Source organism: Ammospiza nelsoni, chromosome Z, assembly GCF_027579445.1.
Source record: "Ammospiza nelsoni isolate bAmmNel1 chromosome Z, bAmmNel1.pri, whole genome shotgun sequence".
Classification (NCBI taxonomy): Eukaryota; Metazoa; Chordata; class Aves; order Passeriformes; family Passerellidae; genus Ammospiza; species Ammospiza nelsoni.
In genome coordinates, this window is record NC_080669.1 from 15656674 (window position 1) to 15675122 (window position 18449).

Genomic DNA, 18449 nt, shown 5'->3' on the forward strand with positions numbered 1-18449 from the left:
CACAGAATCACAGAATCATAAAATAGGTACGGAAGTGATCTCTGGAGACCACGGACTTCAATCCCTCCACCAAAGCAGGGTCAACTCCAGCAGGTTACACAGGGATGCATCCAGGTGGGTTTGGAATGCCTCCAGAGCAGGAGACTCCACAATCCCCCTGAGCGGCCTGTTCCAGGGCTCTGCCACCCTCAGTGCAAAGTTCTTCCTCAGGCTGAGGTGGAATTTCTTGTGTTGTAGTTTATGTCTATTACTCCTCGTACTACCGCTAGGCACTACTGAAAATAATCTGGCAGCATCCTTTTGGCACCCGACTTTGAGATATTTGTACGCATTAATGAGACCCCCTCTCAGCCTCCTCCGAACTACACTAGCCCAGTTCCCGCAGTCCCTCCTCGTACGGGAGATGCTCCTGATCCCAGAGGATCCATGTGGTCTCTGCCCCCCGCTCCCGCAACTCCTGGTCTTCCTTGCGCTGCGGAGCACAGGACGGGACCCAGCAGTGCCGGTACAGCACAGATGTGTCCGTACAAAGCCCACGGCGTGTCTCTGAAGAGCATTCCCGAAGTACCTCTGTGGGATCCTGTGGGATCCTGTGGGACCCTCGCGCCCCCCGCACACCCGGGCCCCGCGCTTCTCCTCCCGGCGCCCCCTAGCGGCCGCCTGTGCCCACACCGCGCCCTCCAGCGGCGGCGTAGTCCCGCCCCCGGGCGCGCGGGGCGTGGCTCTGATTGGCCGCGGCGGGGCCGCCCCGCCCCCTGCGCAGGGCCGGCCCTGGCGGCGGGGCCCGGCTGTCATGGAGGCGCCGGACGGAGCGCGGGCAGCGGCGGCGGGCGCGTCCCTCTGAGGGCGGCGGCGGCGGCGGGAGACGGCCCGGACCGCCCCGGGAAGGTAGCGCGTGGCCTGGCGGGCCTTGTCGGCCGGCTCCGAGCACGGCGGCCGCGGGGGTTGGGTGCCGTGCGGGAAAGGAGGGAGGGGGATGGGGCTGCGGGGCTCTGGGCGCAGCGGGTCCGGCGGTGAGGCGAGCGGAGGGCTTGGGCTCTCCCCGGCGTCCGGGGCTTGGCCGGAATGCGGCCGTCGCCTTCCCCGCCCGGCTGCCTTGGAGGTGCGTGTCTGCGGGTGTTCCGGCGGGAACCGGGGGCTCTGTACTCGGGATACGCCCCGAAAGGAGTCGGGGGTGCAGCTGACGGAGGCGCTCGGGAGAAGAGGATCGTTCTGTGTCCGGCGTGGATAACGCGCTGGTGGGATCAGCCCCCTCCTCCCCGTAGCTTTCCTCAGGGGCCACGGCGCGGCCCGGGAGAGCCCCAAGGAATGCAGCTGGACACCGGCGCGCCACAGCAGCGACTTGTTTGGGTGTAGCTGTGGGAAAATACAATGCGGTTGCTTGTTTGCGAAGTAGGAGGTGAAAACATCGAGAATTCTCCTTTTTTCAGATTTGTGATAAGCACAGCCTGCGCTTCGTCAGGACCCTGTTTGGAGTCTCCATGTTGTCCTATCTGGATGAAACTTATCTGAGAAGAACGTGGGGACATTCTGTTTGGGCTAAGCACTTCCAGTAAAGTCTTGGCTGAAAAATTCAGGTGTGTATCCATCGGGAAGCAAGAGAGGTAAAGGCTAAATGGATCTAAAGACAGCAGTCTTCAACGCTGCTCGTGATGGCAAGCTGCGGCTCCTTTCCAAGCTACTGGCAAGCAAAACAAGGGAAGAGGTGGCCCAACTGATGTCAGAAAAAACCAATGGTGCCACGCCACTTCTCATGGCAGCCCGCTATGGTCACCTCGACATGGTGGAATACTTGTTGGACCATTGCTCTGCCTCGATAGAGGTTGGTGGCTCGGTGAATTTTGATGGTGAGACCATCGAGGGAGCTCCGCCGCTGTGGGCAGCATCGGCCGCCGGCCACTTGAAGGTTGTCCAGTGTCTGTTGGATCATGGTGCGTCTGTCAACAACACAACGCTGACAAATTCAACGCCTCTTAGAGCTGCCTGTTTTGATGGTCACCTGGAAATAGTCAAGTACCTTGTGGAGCACAAAGCAGACCTGGAAGTATCAAACCGTCACGGGCATACGTGCTTGATGATCTCATGTTACAAAGGCCACAAAGAAATAGCTCAGTATTTACTTGAAAAAGGAGCGGATGTGAACAGAAAAAGTGTTAAAGGTAAGTTAGTTTTTTCACTTTCATTGTGGTAAATAGAGGTAAAGTTACTGATTTACTTCATAAAGAGCCTGACATCAAAAAAATTCTTCTGTTCTCATAAAGCATAATATATTAAGCGTTTATAACTATGTTTTTACTTTTTCTTTTTAATTTGCTGTTTTTTAACGTGGATTATAAAATCGTTTAAATTGATACATTTTAATCTTAAATCCCTAATTCTTAAAAGACTTAGTCGTGTGAAGTGTCACATTTATGCATGTGTTAAAAGCTAATAAAGTTGCTGAAAAACACTCTTTGTAGTAGGTTGGTCTGGCAACATACTCAGAAACATAAGCATGTGTTCTTGGTTTTCGTAGTAATTCTTAAGAAACCAAGTGTGCTGTATATAAAACTGATCCGTGCCAGTAAGGCTGATCTAAGGAAATATGCATAAAGGAGAAGAATTACTTTCTGCATTCAAAAATAAATAACCACTTTCCTCTTCACCCACCCTCTCCAAATTACTCAGTAATTTTATACCTTTTTCTGTGTTAGTAAGCAAAAATATATATTAGGATTGAAGAAATGAAGATGCAGGTGACTGTGATCTCAGCAGAAGGGCTTCCAGTGGCTCACAGATCTCAAACCCTTTTGCCCCTGTTTACAATTGCTCTGGTGTTACCACACAAATTAAAGATTTCTGGCCTTTTTTCCTGTGATCATCATTAGTTGAACATACAAATTTTCTATCACATATCAGACTTGTATTTAGTTGTGCTATTAGCCTGAAAAGCACACCAGTTGCTTCAATTTACAGCTAATTTTTTATCTCACTGAGCCAGGATTATGTTTCATCAGATTTTAGGTTTTTTAATATATATAAATACATATAAAAACTAATCTGCTAGCAGTTGTTTTGTAGCATAATACTTCTGCTGCCTTTTTCAGGTTAATTACATTTGTAACTGTATACTGTACCTTTCAGTTATTGGTGTTAAAATATCCTTTGTGTTTAAATTGTTGTATGATACTGGTAAATACCAAATGTGAGAGTAATCTTTAGAAAAGCTGCTAATATGCCTTAAATATGGTTAAATATGCCTTTTCTCAGCAAATCATGCAAATATGTGGGTTTAGCGTAAAGAAAGCTAAACTACAGATTTGTCGTGGAGGTGGGCAGAGCAAAATAAATCTTCCTTTGTAAGGGTTTGAGGTTGCTCATGAATCATCATGGACTTGTGGTAGGATAAAAATGTCATTTTTCTAAATAACATTCTGGGAATAGCAAGCTAAATATAAAGTGTGTAAGCAACGGAAAACTTGGGGTTTAGTTTTAAAGCTACCATTTATATGATAGGTGTGAACCAAGCAATGCTCTTAAATACTTGATTTAATTGGGAAAAAGATGTAATTCTGCAGCTCTTTTTCTCCCTCATTTTGCGTTGGCGGAGTAGGCTTTACCTTACTCATCCTTTTTATTCACTTTATTAGTGAATTAGCATTATTTGTGTTTGTTTAAATGACTGGGGATTTTCTCAGTGGTGTCAATTATCTTAATTCCTTTCTATTTCTGTGTGACTTGCATCTAGGCAGACAAGCAAAGGTTCTTAAAGTAGATAAATGATCCTTAATTTAAAAAGTTGGATTGGATATGGTTCAGTTCATTAAAACTCATTTTACACTTGAAACTGTCATGTGTACAACTGGATGTGTGTACGTAATAGCTGTCTGTTGGTAATGTGTGGAAGTCCCCTCTGGTAAGACAGGAGCATATTTTTGGTATCTTTAAGAAGTTTTATCTCTGAAGTTACTGAATAAGCAGTGGTGAGGTCAAGCAAGCAAGCAGGAAAGTACTATAAACCCTGAACGTCATTTGCAGAAAGGCAGAAGAACTGAGGACAATTGGTAGCTGTAAGTATTGTAACAGTGGCTGAGATTCAGCAGGTAACCTCCTCAGCTGTGTTTTGCAAAAATGCTATTGTTTTTAAAATTAGTCAAACAATATTCATTCTGCATTGTCACCCTCCCCCTCAAAGAATCTTGTGTATTACTTTCAGTTTCTACTCCTCCCTGCTGTGTCCTAAATAGCTGACAGATTGTCCTGTGCTTGTAGCAGGAAGATAACAGAGCGTCTGAGTGTTCTGCTCCCCAGTAGTAAGAGTTGCTGCCCTTTTATGTGAGTTCTGTTTAGACAGGCGCCTTCCTGGGCCTTGTATAGAGAAGCCTGTTCTTTCCTGAAAAATGTAAAAAAAAATATTGTTGCATTTAAAATTGCATACTCCTTAAAAGAGCAGAACTATTCAGTTGAGTTGCTGTTGTGGGAGATTTCTGTAGATCCTTTTTCACATCCTTAGAGCTTGTGTGAGCATGAGGGGCAGAATTACTTGACCTATGTCTTGTGGTTTTCCACTGGATTTTCATATTGCAAAATATCACGTAATACGTATATTAAACTTCCTGAATATATAGATATGAAAATGTTTCAGAGTGTTGACAGTTCCAGGGAGAAATCTGAATACTTTGATAGGAAAAAATAGATTCATTCACATGCATCTAAATGTATGAAAGAGTAGGTGAAAACATGTGGTGAAATCTTGCTTCTAAAATGCAGAATCCCACAGCTGTGTTTTGGACTATGGAAATTCAGAGGTCAGAGGTTCTTGAGAAAGTTGTGAAAGTATGGAAGTACAGCCAGGAAATTAAGATGTTCATAAAGATTTCAGAGTGTGTCAGGTAAGATGCTGCACTGAGGTAAATGAGGTGAAGTGTAAGTCTGGAAGTGTCACCTGGTGGGTGGTGCTGAAGAGGGATGTTTGGGTAAATGAATCCTCAACTGTGAAAGATGGCCAGTGGTTCTGAATTTAAAGTACGAGCCTGTGATGGTATTTGTTTCCACTGTTTTGCAGATCTGAACTTTCTCACAGTTTCCCTGAGCTTCTATGTAGGATTTAGGCAGCAGAACTGTAAACAAAGGATATTTTAAAAAGTATTTTAGTTTACATGAACAGTGTAAGTGATGGGGACAAACTGATAGGTGGGGTAGGAAGGGTGGGTGGGTTTTATTATTTTGTAATGGTGGAAAACAGCAAAGATATCTACAGATAGGAAGCAGCCTAAGCAATACTTCACAAAGTGAATTAATTTACCACTGTCTCTGATTCATAGTTTTCACCAGTGTTCTGCTGTCATGGTTTAATGCCAGCCAGCAGCCAAGCTCCAGACAGCTGCTTGCTCACTTCCCCACCAGTGAGACCAGGAACAGAACACTCGTGGCTTGAGATAAGGACAGCTTAATAAGGAAAACAAAAGCAGAGCACACAAGCAAAGCAAAATGAGGAATTCACCACTTCCCATGGGTAGTCCTGCTCCACAAGAGCAGGTCTCCATCATGTGTAACACTTACCTCAGAAGACAAACACCATCACTCCAAATGGTCCACCTTTTCTCTTTCTTCCCCTCAGCTTTACGTACTGAGCATGATGTCACAGGGTCTGCAAATCCCTTTGGTCAGTTTGGGTCACCTGTCCCAGCTGTGTCTCCTCCCAGCCTCTCATGAACCCCCAACTTCTCACCAGTGTGGCAGCACAAACAGCAGAAAACGCCTTGGCTCTGTGTAAGCCCTGCTGAGCAACAACAAAAACATCTCTGTGTTATCAACCCTGTGCTCAGCACAAATCCAAAACACATCCCCATGCCAGCCACTGTGAAGAAAATGAATTCTACCCCAGCTGAAACCAGCGGAACAACTCCTCATTTAAGAAGCTGCAAATTAAAAATAAAGTTTAACAAGTTTCACTTGTAGTTAATGATCTCTCAGATGGCAAGTTTTTATGCTGTTCCTAAAAGTAGGACGAGTGTGGGTAATGTTAGAGTAGCAGAAACACAACTTTTTTCAGAAGGTGGAATCCTAGAACTAAAACCTCAAATGAAGCACAGTTTTGTCTCTGTGCCAGATGAGGAGCATGTTCTGTGTCAGCTGCATGGCCTTTTCTGTTCTGCTGCACTATGAAGCCTGCCTGTGATTTGTTGTTAGGGTGGTGCCACCTTACTATTACCTTCAGAACAGACCACTGCATTCTCAAAGACAGTGTTTCGCTGATGTGCCCGGTGTTCATTTGGTGATGTGTAGGCAGGGAAATGTTTACTCTCTTAATACAAGTGTCAGTCATTTTAAGGATTCCAGATTCCAGATTTGGGCTCTTTGAGGCTATCTTTTTTGATTTTTTTTTTTTATTAAAGGTACAATATTTCATGTAAGTTCCCCATTGAAATATTTTTCATTCAGACTGATTGTAAAGAAATCTTATACTTCTGCTTCAGTATCAGACAGGACAGTTAAGATCTTGCATTTTGAAAATTTGCAGTGCACATTTTAATAGCTTGTGTTTATACTTTATTCTCCTCTGCCAGATTTGCAGAAAGGAAGGGAAAAAAATCCATTATTGCAGCAATAAGTGAGTTAGATCATGGATAAAATATGCATGTGCTGGTAGCCAGGATGGGTCAAACGCAAGGGAATTGTTACCTTTTTTCAAAATACATGCTTAAGAGGCAGCTGTTTTACCTGAAGATAGCTGTAAGTCTTTCCATTGCTCAGTGGCCTGGTCTGCGGTCTCTCTCTTCTAAGTGCTTTCTGTGGTTTTGTTAGTGGTTTTCACCAACTCTGCCCGCCTTTTGTAGTTAAAAGACTCATCAGCTAGCCTTAAGTCTGGTTTTTCTCGTCCAGAGTATTAGAAGATCAGAATTTTGTTTCTAAGAACTGCTGGCCAAGGCATTCTCTTACTTTTCTCTTGAGATATGCACAGGAGTGTTTATTTGCATAAAAAAAAGGAATACTGTGATTCTTCAAATCTACTGTCACAGTATTTAATATTTTTGTAAAATAATATGGTAAACAAGGTTTGTTGACCTTGGACTTTGTTTCCTTATTTTGGGAAGTATAGAAGAATGCAAACTTCTGTCTCTATGGCTATTGTATCAAGGGCTAGTGCTAGTTCAGTATTGTTGTTAGTAAGGGGTACTGAAAGATGTGACCTCAAACCTGCTCGTAAGGGAAAAAATATTTTACAGACGTAGCAGACCCAGAAGTAGGGGAATTATGGAGAATCATGCTATTTCCTTTATGACAAGTGTGGTCTAGTATGTGTTAAAAATAATTAATTTTATTGTGCTATAAACATTAAGGAGTCTTGACAGGTTTCTTTTCTTCTGAAGGTGTTTGTCTTCTCTGCTTGGCAAGGTTCATAGTATCACTGAGGGAGCAGGGAAGGGATAAAAAAATCCCCAAGCAAAGGTCTTTGGGGTTTTTTTTCTGCTTGTTGTTGTTGCTTTTTTGATTATTTTTTAAAATTCTCCCAGTGAATAAACACTTGCTCTAAAAGTGTGCTGTGTCTTTTTTTTGGGGGGGGGGATGGTTTGCTTTTTTCCCTTTTTTGGTAGGTATTACATGGTACCAGGGCTCTGAAACTCATAGATGTTTTGTTTGTGACTGTGTGTGGAAACTGAGCTTCAGGAGGAATGTCGAAGTTAAATAAGGAAGATAAAGATACAATTTAAGTTTAATTCTAACTAAAAAGTTTTTGTTTAAATTACATCATAATGTAATGTTCATAATACAAGTTCTCTTGAAGTATTTCAGTGAGCAAGACAGCAATTAGTCCCTTACATCGTATGGAAATTCCATTAAAATAAATTGTTGAGATTAGCAGTTCTTTGCATTTGTTAGTTAGTTTCTTGAAGGAAAGACATTTCGTTTTTATTCACTATGCACACTGAGAGTTAGGATGTGTAACAGTTTTCTTATGCATTGTCCATGTTTGGATCTATCTGGCAATACTTTTAAATCAGTAAAGACTCTTGGAAGACTGAATTACTTCAAGTGCTGTGGTAGAAAAAGAAATGAATGTTACATGAAAAATTTCACTTTATAAGTGATCACTTCATTTGTAAGGCTGCAAAAATGTATACAGGTGGTTAATGTACACACTAGTCAGTCATTTAAATTAAATACTTTTATTTCTTTTGTTTTTAATGATCTTGGATAGAAATTCAGATTGGTGATAAGTTTTAATGTAAGTTTTACAACGTGTAAATTTGATAAAGCATTTTGGAAGTATTAGGAAGTGGATGCACTTAATTGGTTGCAAATCAAGTCAAATCACTTTCTGTGTCATGGCTTCATTTTCTTCCATTCCCTTGTCACAAGCTATCAGTCTATTTTGGGAATTACTTGCTTTTGACATAGAAAAGCCTGCCCTCCTTATGAATTTGAATACCCACCCCCACTCCAGTAAGCTTTTGGAAGCACTGGGTAGTTAGTTTTGTGATACATGAAATGTTTCTGAAATGTTCAGAACTCCTTTTAAAGGAGTCCTGTTAACAAAAGAGTAAAGTGTGAAGATACAATGCCAACTAGCCATACCTTTTTCTGTACTTTGTATCTGCAAGATTTAGAAGGACTGGAGTTGGGGTTATGGAGAAGTTACTAGGTAATATGAATGGTAAAGTTTTATCCGGATAAAAGCTGTTTGTAAGCACTATTGTAGCAATACAATAGAGTGACACTTAATATTTAGCAGAGAAGTATCCGAACTACCGGAATCATCTGCAGTCCAGTCTTTTCTCCTTTGCAAGGAGGAGCCTTTTATGTTATGGTAACAAGAGCTATCTGTGATGTGTGATTGAATTCCTGCCGGTCATTTTACAGTTGACTTTTAAAAATAGATTAAACCTACTTTACAATAATCATTCCTATCTTAAAAAAATTAATTTGACCAAACCCATCATATATGTCTCTTTGAAAATTACTTGTCAAAGGAAATGACTTTCAAATTACTTTTGCTTTTTTTTGGCATTTTTCCTTCTTAATACAGCAATAGATATAACATTGCTTTCTAGTTTGTTACTGAATAGATAATGTTACAAAAATTAAATTAATTTCTGAATTGTTTTCAGCCACTATTTATCACTATAGATGATATGGTCACTATAGACACTATAGACAGTGTAATGTTTTGAAATGGATGAGTTAATTCACGGAATAGTGGTTATCTGCTGTGTTTATTTGAACTGTTCAGTTCCTGGTCAGTTTGTGGTGAATGTATAGCCTTTGATTTGCACACTAAGGCCCCTCTCATGTTTTGTTTCAAATTCTTAAGGCTGGGGTTTATGTTTGGGTTTTTCTTAAAGTTGACAACTCTCAACTATCTTTTTACTCCTAGACACTTTTCAATGGAAACTTGTGTTTCTTACAAAGTATTCTTCCCACATGTATATGTACCATCCAATCAAACTTCAGTGAGGTGCAGCCGCTGCATAAAAATTAGTAGTGATGGCCTCACATTATTAGTTGATACATGACATAATTTAAGCTGTGGTTATTTTCATTCTAAGGGCTACTGCAGTTTAAACAACTGGAAAATTACACTACTTCTGATAAGCTGTTAAACTGAAATCAGTATTTGTAATACCAATAAAAAACCCTAAATTGTTTTAAATTTAAATAATCCAGTTGGAAAGAGCATGAAATTCCTTGGAGTCTTAAGCATATTTCCACGTGTTCTATATAGCTGCATTGTAAATTAATGGCATACAGACTGCTGGATTTAGTTTACATGGACAATGGCCAAGCTTATTTTGTGTGGATTTTTATTAGTCACAGTGTGTATGCCTGCTGATTGATAAAATAGTGTCAAAAGCAGCATTACGTGGTGATGGATCTGCAGTATGTAATATGCATAGCTGGCACTGTTGTGGTTGTCAAAAGTAGCAAAATATATATTAATAGCTGTGAAACAGAAGTAAGAATTTGGATGTTACTGATATCTTTTGGCTTATTTGTCTTTAATGTGCTTTTATGTTACTATTTTTTAAATATATTAAAAATGTTCATTTGAAGGTAGAGACAGCTGCCAGTTGCAGAGCTCTGCCATGAAGGATAGTGTATGGAGTACCCCCTGAAACATTAACTGTGTTAACTGCTGGCTCAGCCAAAGCCCATGTGCATCTGGTTTTGCCTTTATCAATAGATACAGAACTGAAGATGGTCTGAGGGACCAGCCATTCTTTAGTTTTGAATTAACTGCTGTAGTTTCATTTTAACTAGACTTCCAGCAGCATAGCAAGAAGAATAAGTGTATGTGTATTAGTAAGTTTGTATATACGTCTGTGTTTGACATCTTCCACTCTTAGGAATATCAAGGTCTTGTCCTTTCTCAGATGGCATATTGACATTTTTCTAAAGATGGAGAGAATTTTAGCTGATAAGCTATGTATGCCAAATTCGCCAACTTTCAATCCACCTCTGCTCCTGCAACTGAAAATTTGTTAGTCTAGGTAGAGATTGTAGTGTGGCCAAACCTATAACTTACTTAGTGCTATTAATGTTAAAAATTGCGTGAGGTATTAGAAAGGTGGAAAATCACTTCCCTTTTTATGAACTGGGTTTAACTTTATGAATCTTGATCTAGCAGGTAGTTTCATGTGCCACTTTGTGTTGAGATGTCGTCCTCAGTTTACTTGTTAGTAAATGATTGTAAAATCACTGGCCATTATTCAGAAATGTTTCAGGAAAAGACAATTTTGAAATTTAAGTTCACTGTCAATAAATGAAGCAATCTGGTATTTTTAAGGGTTTTTTTCCTTAAAATGTTTGAATTTTGCTCTTAAAATATGATTCAGGGGACAAACTATTTTCGTACCTCTGGTATAATTGCAAAAACCTGAGTCATAAGCTTTAGAAAGTAACTTTTTACTCATGTTTTATATGAATTTGATTAGCGTGTCAGCTAGATTTGATAGCCCCATTCACTGCAATCCTTTGAGCTGTGTCCTTCAGACAGTTCTGCACCCAGTGCACAATGACCCTACTCATCCCACACTTGGATAACTTGTCCAGAAGGATGTTGTGGGGACAATATAAAAGCCAAAAAAGGCAAAACTCACTAAAAGGCAAAAATCCCACAGCCACTATCTTTCCTTCATCTGATGGATGGGTGACCTTATTCTAGAAGCATATCAAATTAGTTAAAACAGGACTTTTTCCTTGTCAACCCAAGGTGATAGTACCTAATGATTGCATTGTTCTTTAAATGCCTTACAGTAGCATTCAGTACAATCTTCTCCATAATTTTTCTGAGTGTTGAGGTGAGACTAACAGGTCTTTAGCTTCCTCGGTAATCCCTCTTTCCCTTCTTATAAAATGAAATAACATTGGTTAGCTTCTATTCAGTAGGGACCTCCCCATACTCCCAAGACATTTGGTAGCTGGTGGAGAGGAGTGGTGCCCTCACAAACATCAACTTCTTCAGTACTCAGGTAAATCCCATCAGATCTCATGGACTTGTGAACTGCTACATCTAGTCCCTGAGAAGAGTCTAAACAAATGGGAAGTCCCTATTCCTGAGGTCATCCTCTAAATCCAGGGCAGAAGGCAGTTTATCTCTATTATTAAAGACTGAGGCAAAGGAAAGCATTCAGTGTCTCTACACTTCTTCACCCTTAATAGAAAGATGACCATCTTCACTAAGTATCAGAATCGTATTTTCTTTAGACCTCCTCTTGCTACTTTGAAAATCCTTCTTGTTGTCTGACACAATACCAGTCAGTTTCAACTCCAATTGAGCTTTGGCCTTTTGCATCTTGTCCCCTTCATACATGAATCACAGCTCTGTCAAATTCCTGCAAAGCCTAACCTGTTTCCAGACAGCATACCATTTATTTTGCCTCCTGAGCCCCAAGAGGAGTTCTCTGTCCAGTCAAACTGGTCTCCTGTCCTGTTTGCTTGACTTTGGATACAATGGAATAGCCAATTACTGTGCTTTTATGTAGTGAATAATTCCCTTTTAATTCTGGTGTGGGTTTTTTTCTTAAACCTGTTTAATTTTTTCAGATAAAAATATCAAATATTTTGATTTTTATAACTGTGTGGCAGCCTTGTTTTCATGGTACACAAATGGAGAAAAAAATTGCTATTTCAAAACCATTAATATTTGGGGGTTTTAAACTTTTTTTTTAACCAATTAGCATGGTGGGATTTGGACTGTAATTTGATATGATTTGTGTAATTGTGTTTCTTCTCTTTCAGGAAATACAGCACTACATGACTGTGCAGAATCTGGAAGTTTGGAGATCATGAAGATGCTTCTCAAATATTGTGCTAAAATGGAAAAGGATGGTTATGGAATGACTCCCCTTCTGTCTGCCAGTGTGACAGGCCACACAAATATAGTGGACTTTCTGACCCAGCATGTACAGACCAGTAAGGCTGAGCGCATAAATGCTCTGGAACTTCTAGGAGCAACATTTGTGGACAAAAAGAGAGATCTGCTTGGTGCTTTGAAATACTGGAAAAGAGCTATGGAAATGAGATACAGTGATAGGACTAATATCCTCAGCAAACCTGTGCCACAAACACTAATTATGGCTTATGATTATGCTAAAGAGGTAAACAGCTCAGAAGAGCTAGAAAATCTTATTGCAGACCCAGATGAAATGAGAATGCAAGCATTATTAATTAGAGAACGTATTCTTGGCCCTTCACACCCAGACACATCCTACTATATTAGATACAGAGGTGCTGTGTATGCAGACTCTGGAAACTTCAAGCGTTGCATTAATTTATGGAAGTATGCTTTGGACATGCAGCAGAGCAATCTTGATCCTCTAAGCCCCATGACAGCCAGCAGTTTGCTATCATTTGCTGAACTTTTCTCCTTCATGCTTCAGGATAGGGCAAAAGGCCTGCTAGGCACTACTGTCACTTTTGATGATCTGATGGGTATACTGTGCAAAAGCGTTCTTGAAATAGAACGGGCCATGAAACAAACCCAATGTCTTCCTGATCCAGTACAGCTGAACAAAGCTCTTTCCATCATTTTGCATTTAATTTGCTTGTTGGAGAAAGTACCTTGCAGCTCAGAACAGGAACATTTTAAGAAACAAACTATTTACAAGTTTCTTAAGCTTCAGCCTAGAGGAAAGAATAACTTCAGTCCACTTCACCTTGCTGTTGACAATAATACTACATGTGTCGGTCGCTACCCAGTTTGTAAATTCCCCTCTCTACAGGTTACTGCTATCCTGGTGGAATGTGGTGCTGATGTAAATGTCAGAGACTCTGATAACAACAGTCCATTACACATTGCTGCACTGAACAACCATCCAGACATCATGAATCTTCTTATCAAGTCAGGTTCACATTTCGATGCCACAAACTCATGTAAACAAACAGCTAGTGATTTGCTGGATGAGAAGGAAATAGCAAAGAATTTAATCCAGCCCATAAATCATACTACTTTGCAGTGTCTTGCTGCTCGTGTTATAGTGAATCATAACATATCCTATGCAGGGCATATCCCTGAAAAACTAGAGAACTTTGTTTTGCTCCATAGATGATAGTGTGGCGTTCCAGAGTACTGTTCTTGAAGCACGACATGGTGATATTTTCCTTGAGCACCATTGTGTTACACCAGCGTTCCTTTAGCTTGCTCCATTTTGCTCTCGTTGCCTAGTGTTGTTAGCATCAGATTTGCAGAGTTGGTTACCCAGTATTTAATATGAATATGCCATATAATATATTTTGTGGATTATTTAGAAATGTAATGCCATATTTAGACTTTAAATTGTCTGCCAAAGGCTTGTCTTTTCTGGTCTTATTTGCCTGTTGGGTGTTTGGGACTGAGTTGAGTATTTTCCACTGATGTCTTTTTACTATAACTGTTACGTGGATTTTATACAGTTGGAAGGTCATCTTTTTTTGGTTTTGCTTGAGCGTTTCTACTCCTACTCTCTTCTTTTTCTATGGACTCATTGCTAAACTGTGCAAGTTGTATGGACTTGTTAACATTTGCAACTACCATAAGTGCTTTTATCTTCTCTATGCACTGGCTTAAACATGACTGTTGTGTGTGAGCATATTTCTATGCATCACTTGGCCAATTTCAACTTAAATGCCAATCTTGTTTTGCAGTTTGTTTAAAGCTCTCTTGAGAATGCTGTCTTCATAGCATGATGAATTTTGGAGTTATTTATCAGCTCTCCAAACTTGGGTTTGACTTTTTGACTGCTTTAACTGAGGTTGCTTTCATTTTGATCCTCTGGAATTTTTTCGTAAACTGGGGAGAAGAAAATCTTGCTTTTTCTGATTGTAGTCCACTTGAACTTTAAATCTGAAAAGTGTTCTGTTGCATCGTGCAGCTGGGGGAAGAGTCCTCATGGTGTACAAGTGACGCCTTCCCCTCTGCACTGTCTTGCTTGTGCCAGTTATGTGACTAGATGTGAAGTTTGCTCAAAGTTTAACCTCAAACCTTAATGATACACTTTTATGAGACATAGATCAAATATATGCTCTGCTTTAAAATCTGCAAATCAGCTTTAGCATACAAAAGAAAACTAAAGCATGTTGATGGCATGATGTTTATCAGTCCAGATGTAGACATCATATAGTATAGTAAGTGGCTGTCTGCCAGGGTATTGAAAGTTCTATAGCAGTGTCCTTTTTTTTTCTTCATTTTAAGTATCTTTATAAATACTTGCATGGACTTTTCATCTCTGCTATGTCAGTTGTACTTAACAAAAGCAGAAGTTCTGTTGTGTATATAGCTCCTATTAAAGTACCTATTTTTTATAATATTTGCACAACAGCTTAGCTTTTGCAACAGAAAGGGCTCTTTTGACTTGATAAGAAGTCTATAAATGAAGATCATAAATGCGAGTGTGATTCAGGTAATTAATATAATTCAGCACTTTACTGTTGATTAATAGTAGGATTTATTATGGCACATTAGCCCTAAAATGTCTTAAAGTGAAATTAATTTCTGTTGGATAGGATACAGTTTACTTGCAAATTTAGTCGTCTAGCATTTTGGGTATTTTTGGCTTAATGTTTCATATCAGTTGTGGGTAGTAAGTGTACCTATGGGGTTCTTGCTCCAGAAATCTAACAACTGGTTTTATGCCTTTGTCAGAGATAAGAGATGTTTAGAATCCAAATTGGTTAGATTAGGAGGGTCTTTGTAATACTTTAATTTTTAGGTTGATGTTAGAACACTTTTGTTATTTATGGTTGAACTTGAGGAAGAACATGTCTTGGGAGCACATAAGAACAGCCCTTCCTTGTTCTTGTTCTGTTTTGGCATTCCTGCCAGTGTATGGCAGTGTACAGGTGCCTACTAGCTTAGCCATTTTTGCAAAAAATTATGGGGATGTTTTTAAGCAAAGATATGTTGAAAGCAGTGCTGTTTGTGTGTTGTCACTACCAGACTTGCTGTTTTGAAGCAATTTTCTCTGGTTTGTCCCTTGCTGTGTCTATGTTGTATACTATTACAAGAATCATAGAATCATTTAGGTTGGAAAAGATCCTTAAGATCATTGAGTCCAACCCTTAACCCAGCACTGCCAAGTCCAGCGCTAAACCATGTCCTTAAGTGCCACATCTACACGTGTTTCAAATACCTCCAGCCATGGTGACTCAGCTGCTTCCTTTGGACAGCCTGTTACATTGGTTAACCACTCTTTCCACTAAGGAGTTTTTCCTGGTATCCAATCTGTATCTCCTCTAATTCAGCTTGAGGCCATTTCTCCTTGTATTGCTTGTTACTTGGGAGAAGAGGCCAACCCCTGCGTTGTGAAGTAATTGTAGAGAGTTGTAAGTTCTCCACTGAACCTCCTTCTCTCCAGGCTGAACAACCCCAGCTCCATTGGCTACTCCTCATCGGACTTGTGATCCAAACCCTTCCCCAGCTCCACTGCCCTTCCTTGGACATGCTCTGGCACCTTGGTGTCTTTGATATAATGAGGGACCCAAAACTGAACACAGCACTTGAGGCATGGCTTCACTGTACAGGGGACAATCACTGCCCTGGTCCTGCTGGCCACATTATTGCTGATACTGGCCAGATGCAGGTTTTTCTGGCATCACACAAGACTAAACTCTGGTCAATTGACTGAATTGCTGTGATTTGCAGTGCTTAGGACACGTGCCACTCAGCTTTTTATTTGTGAGGACGTGTAGTTTGGTTTTTGAATATATACATTTTAATGCTTTTCTGCTGCTCTTTAGATGGGGATAATCAGCAAATGATACTATACTAGAATTATACATCAAGTCATAAAAATAATTATTTTTGTATAGGTCTCAGAGAAAAGGATTTTTAGAGTTTTTTACTTTGGAATCTGTCCTGCTCTTTGGTGGTTTTAGTTTTAATTCCTGTCTTTATAACTGACATTTAGCCTGTTTAAGATTTGTTGGTTGGTTGTTCAGCCTGAGGAAGAGAAGGCTGCAGGGAGACCTTGTATAGGACCTTCCAGTACCTAAAGGAGGCTACAAAAGAGCTGGAGAGAGACTTTTTACAAAGTCGTGGGGTGGAGGGACAAGGGAGAATGGCTTTAAACAGAGAAGGGTGAGATTTAGCTTTGATATAAGGAAGAAATTGTTTACTCTGAACATGGTGAGGCACTGGCAAAGGTTGTCCAGAGGAGTTGTGGATGCCCCGTTACTGGAAGTGTTCAAGGCAAGACTGCATGGGGCTCTGGTCCAGTGGAAGGCGTCTGCACATGACAGAGAGGTTGGAACTAGGTGGTCTTTAAAGTCCCTTCCAACCCAAATCATTCTATGATTTATGATTATTAGTTCAGAAATATAATGTAAAATTTTTTAATGTTAGCAATTTTTTAAATGGAAAGCATTCCCAAAAGTGAAAGCATATCACTATTAGTTCTATGTAAATCTAGTGAATATTGCTACAAGAAAGGCTTACTGTGTTAGCTGCTCTTTAGAAACAAAACAGGCTATTATAAATGCTGATTTATTGCACGAATTTCTGTGTAAATATCTACTGATATGCATCAGTCTGAAGGATTTATCACCTCCATGCTGAATTTAATTTTTCATGGTGATGAAGCTCTCTGCTGAAGAGAGCTTATCTTGCCAGGTTACTTAGACTTAGGTGACCTGGCAGATGAATTCATGCATTTTTGGCCACTTTGCGTTTAGACCTATGTGTTTACACTACTTTGTTTTATTTATCTTAATTTTAATTTTGTAATATTTTTAACTCATTCTTTTACCATTTATCTCCCTATTTGGCTTTTTTTTCTGATGAACACACTGCTTCTGAGCTACTGACACAGACAAATGCTGAGAACACTGCAGAAATAATTATATGCCCTGCAGAGATGAAACAAGTTTTAAATTGATTAAACAGCTTACAGGTATTCCCCCTAGAGACAAAGGAACTGATACCTCCTTGCTTGGTATCAGTTGAGACCTCTAAGCTGCATTTTTTAGGGAAGGGGATAAATGCACAGAGCAGCTTTTCTTCTGATAGTTGTGGGTTTCAACTGAAGTACTTCAACAAGGAAGATGAAAAATATTCTCATTTAAAAAAATTAAAATTATGTTCCTATTTTTGTATCACTTAGGCTGGTGACAAGATTCCAGCTGTCTGCAGTGTCTCTCTTCTCTTTGTTAGGTGCAGTGTAAAGACATTTTCTGAAATGCAAGGCAACATTGTGGTTATTTTTCCATATATACTTCACAACACTCCCTGGATAGGAAGTAGTCTTGTGTTGTTCCTAAGTTCACAAAGAGCTGTCTTTTAACAACTGTTTTGCAACTGGTTAAAATTAACCTCTTTCTATTTTTACAAACACTACTTTAAAGAAAGTAATGCAGTGCTATAGCAAAATCCTTAAAGGAGGATTTGTAATTAGATAAAAACCTTTTGAGGAAAAGTGTGCCTTGCGTCAGTTTTGTATCAGCTGCAAGGTGACAGTGGAAGGATATGGCTGCTCTTGAAATAGCTTTGAAATGCTTTGAAATATAGAGTGGAATGACTGTTATACTCTAAAATGTTGAGAAGCATGAAAAAGTTGACTAAACACTAATTTTACCTTCTGTGAATAAAATGACGCCAACTGGTATTTAACGCTTCAAAGTAATTTTGGTAATTTTGATGAGAGACATACTAGACTGCTCATATTTCTTGCTTTTGAGTGTAAAAGTAACTGTTGAGCCCTCAGTGAGGGCAGAGTGAAAAGCTGTTGTTGGTTTGATTTTAAATAATGTTGTATTTGTGTTCCATTCTATTGCAAAGACTTCCTATGCAGGGCTAGCTCCATGTATGGAAATATTGCAGTTTCTTTTTTACGTGAAGTAATTTAGCTTTAACAGTAATGTAAAAAAGGAATAACAAGCATATTTCTCTGCTCCTACTCTCTTTAGGCTCCAAATGCAGATTACATTAAAAATATGTTTTGGAAAACACCTGTCCGAGTGTATATATGTGTTTTCTCTAGGGTATTGCAGTACTG

General features: G+C 39.9%; 1 protein-coding gene across 1 annotated transcript; it reads left to right on the plus strand.

Annotated features, from left to right (window-relative positions):
- The first annotated feature begins 1436 nt into the window (after positions 1 to 1436).
- FEM1C (fem-1 homolog C) lies at positions 1437 to 18402 on the plus strand. Its single transcript, XM_059492165.1, has 2 exons — positions 1437 to 2159; positions 12223 to 18402. The coding sequence occupies exons 1-2, from the start codon at positions 1616 to 1618 to the stop codon at positions 13530 to 13532; spliced, it is 1854 nt and encodes a 617-aa protein (XP_059348148.1). The 5' UTR covers positions 1437 to 1615; the 3' UTR covers positions 13533 to 18402.
- Positions 18403 to 18449: the final 47 nt, after the last annotated feature.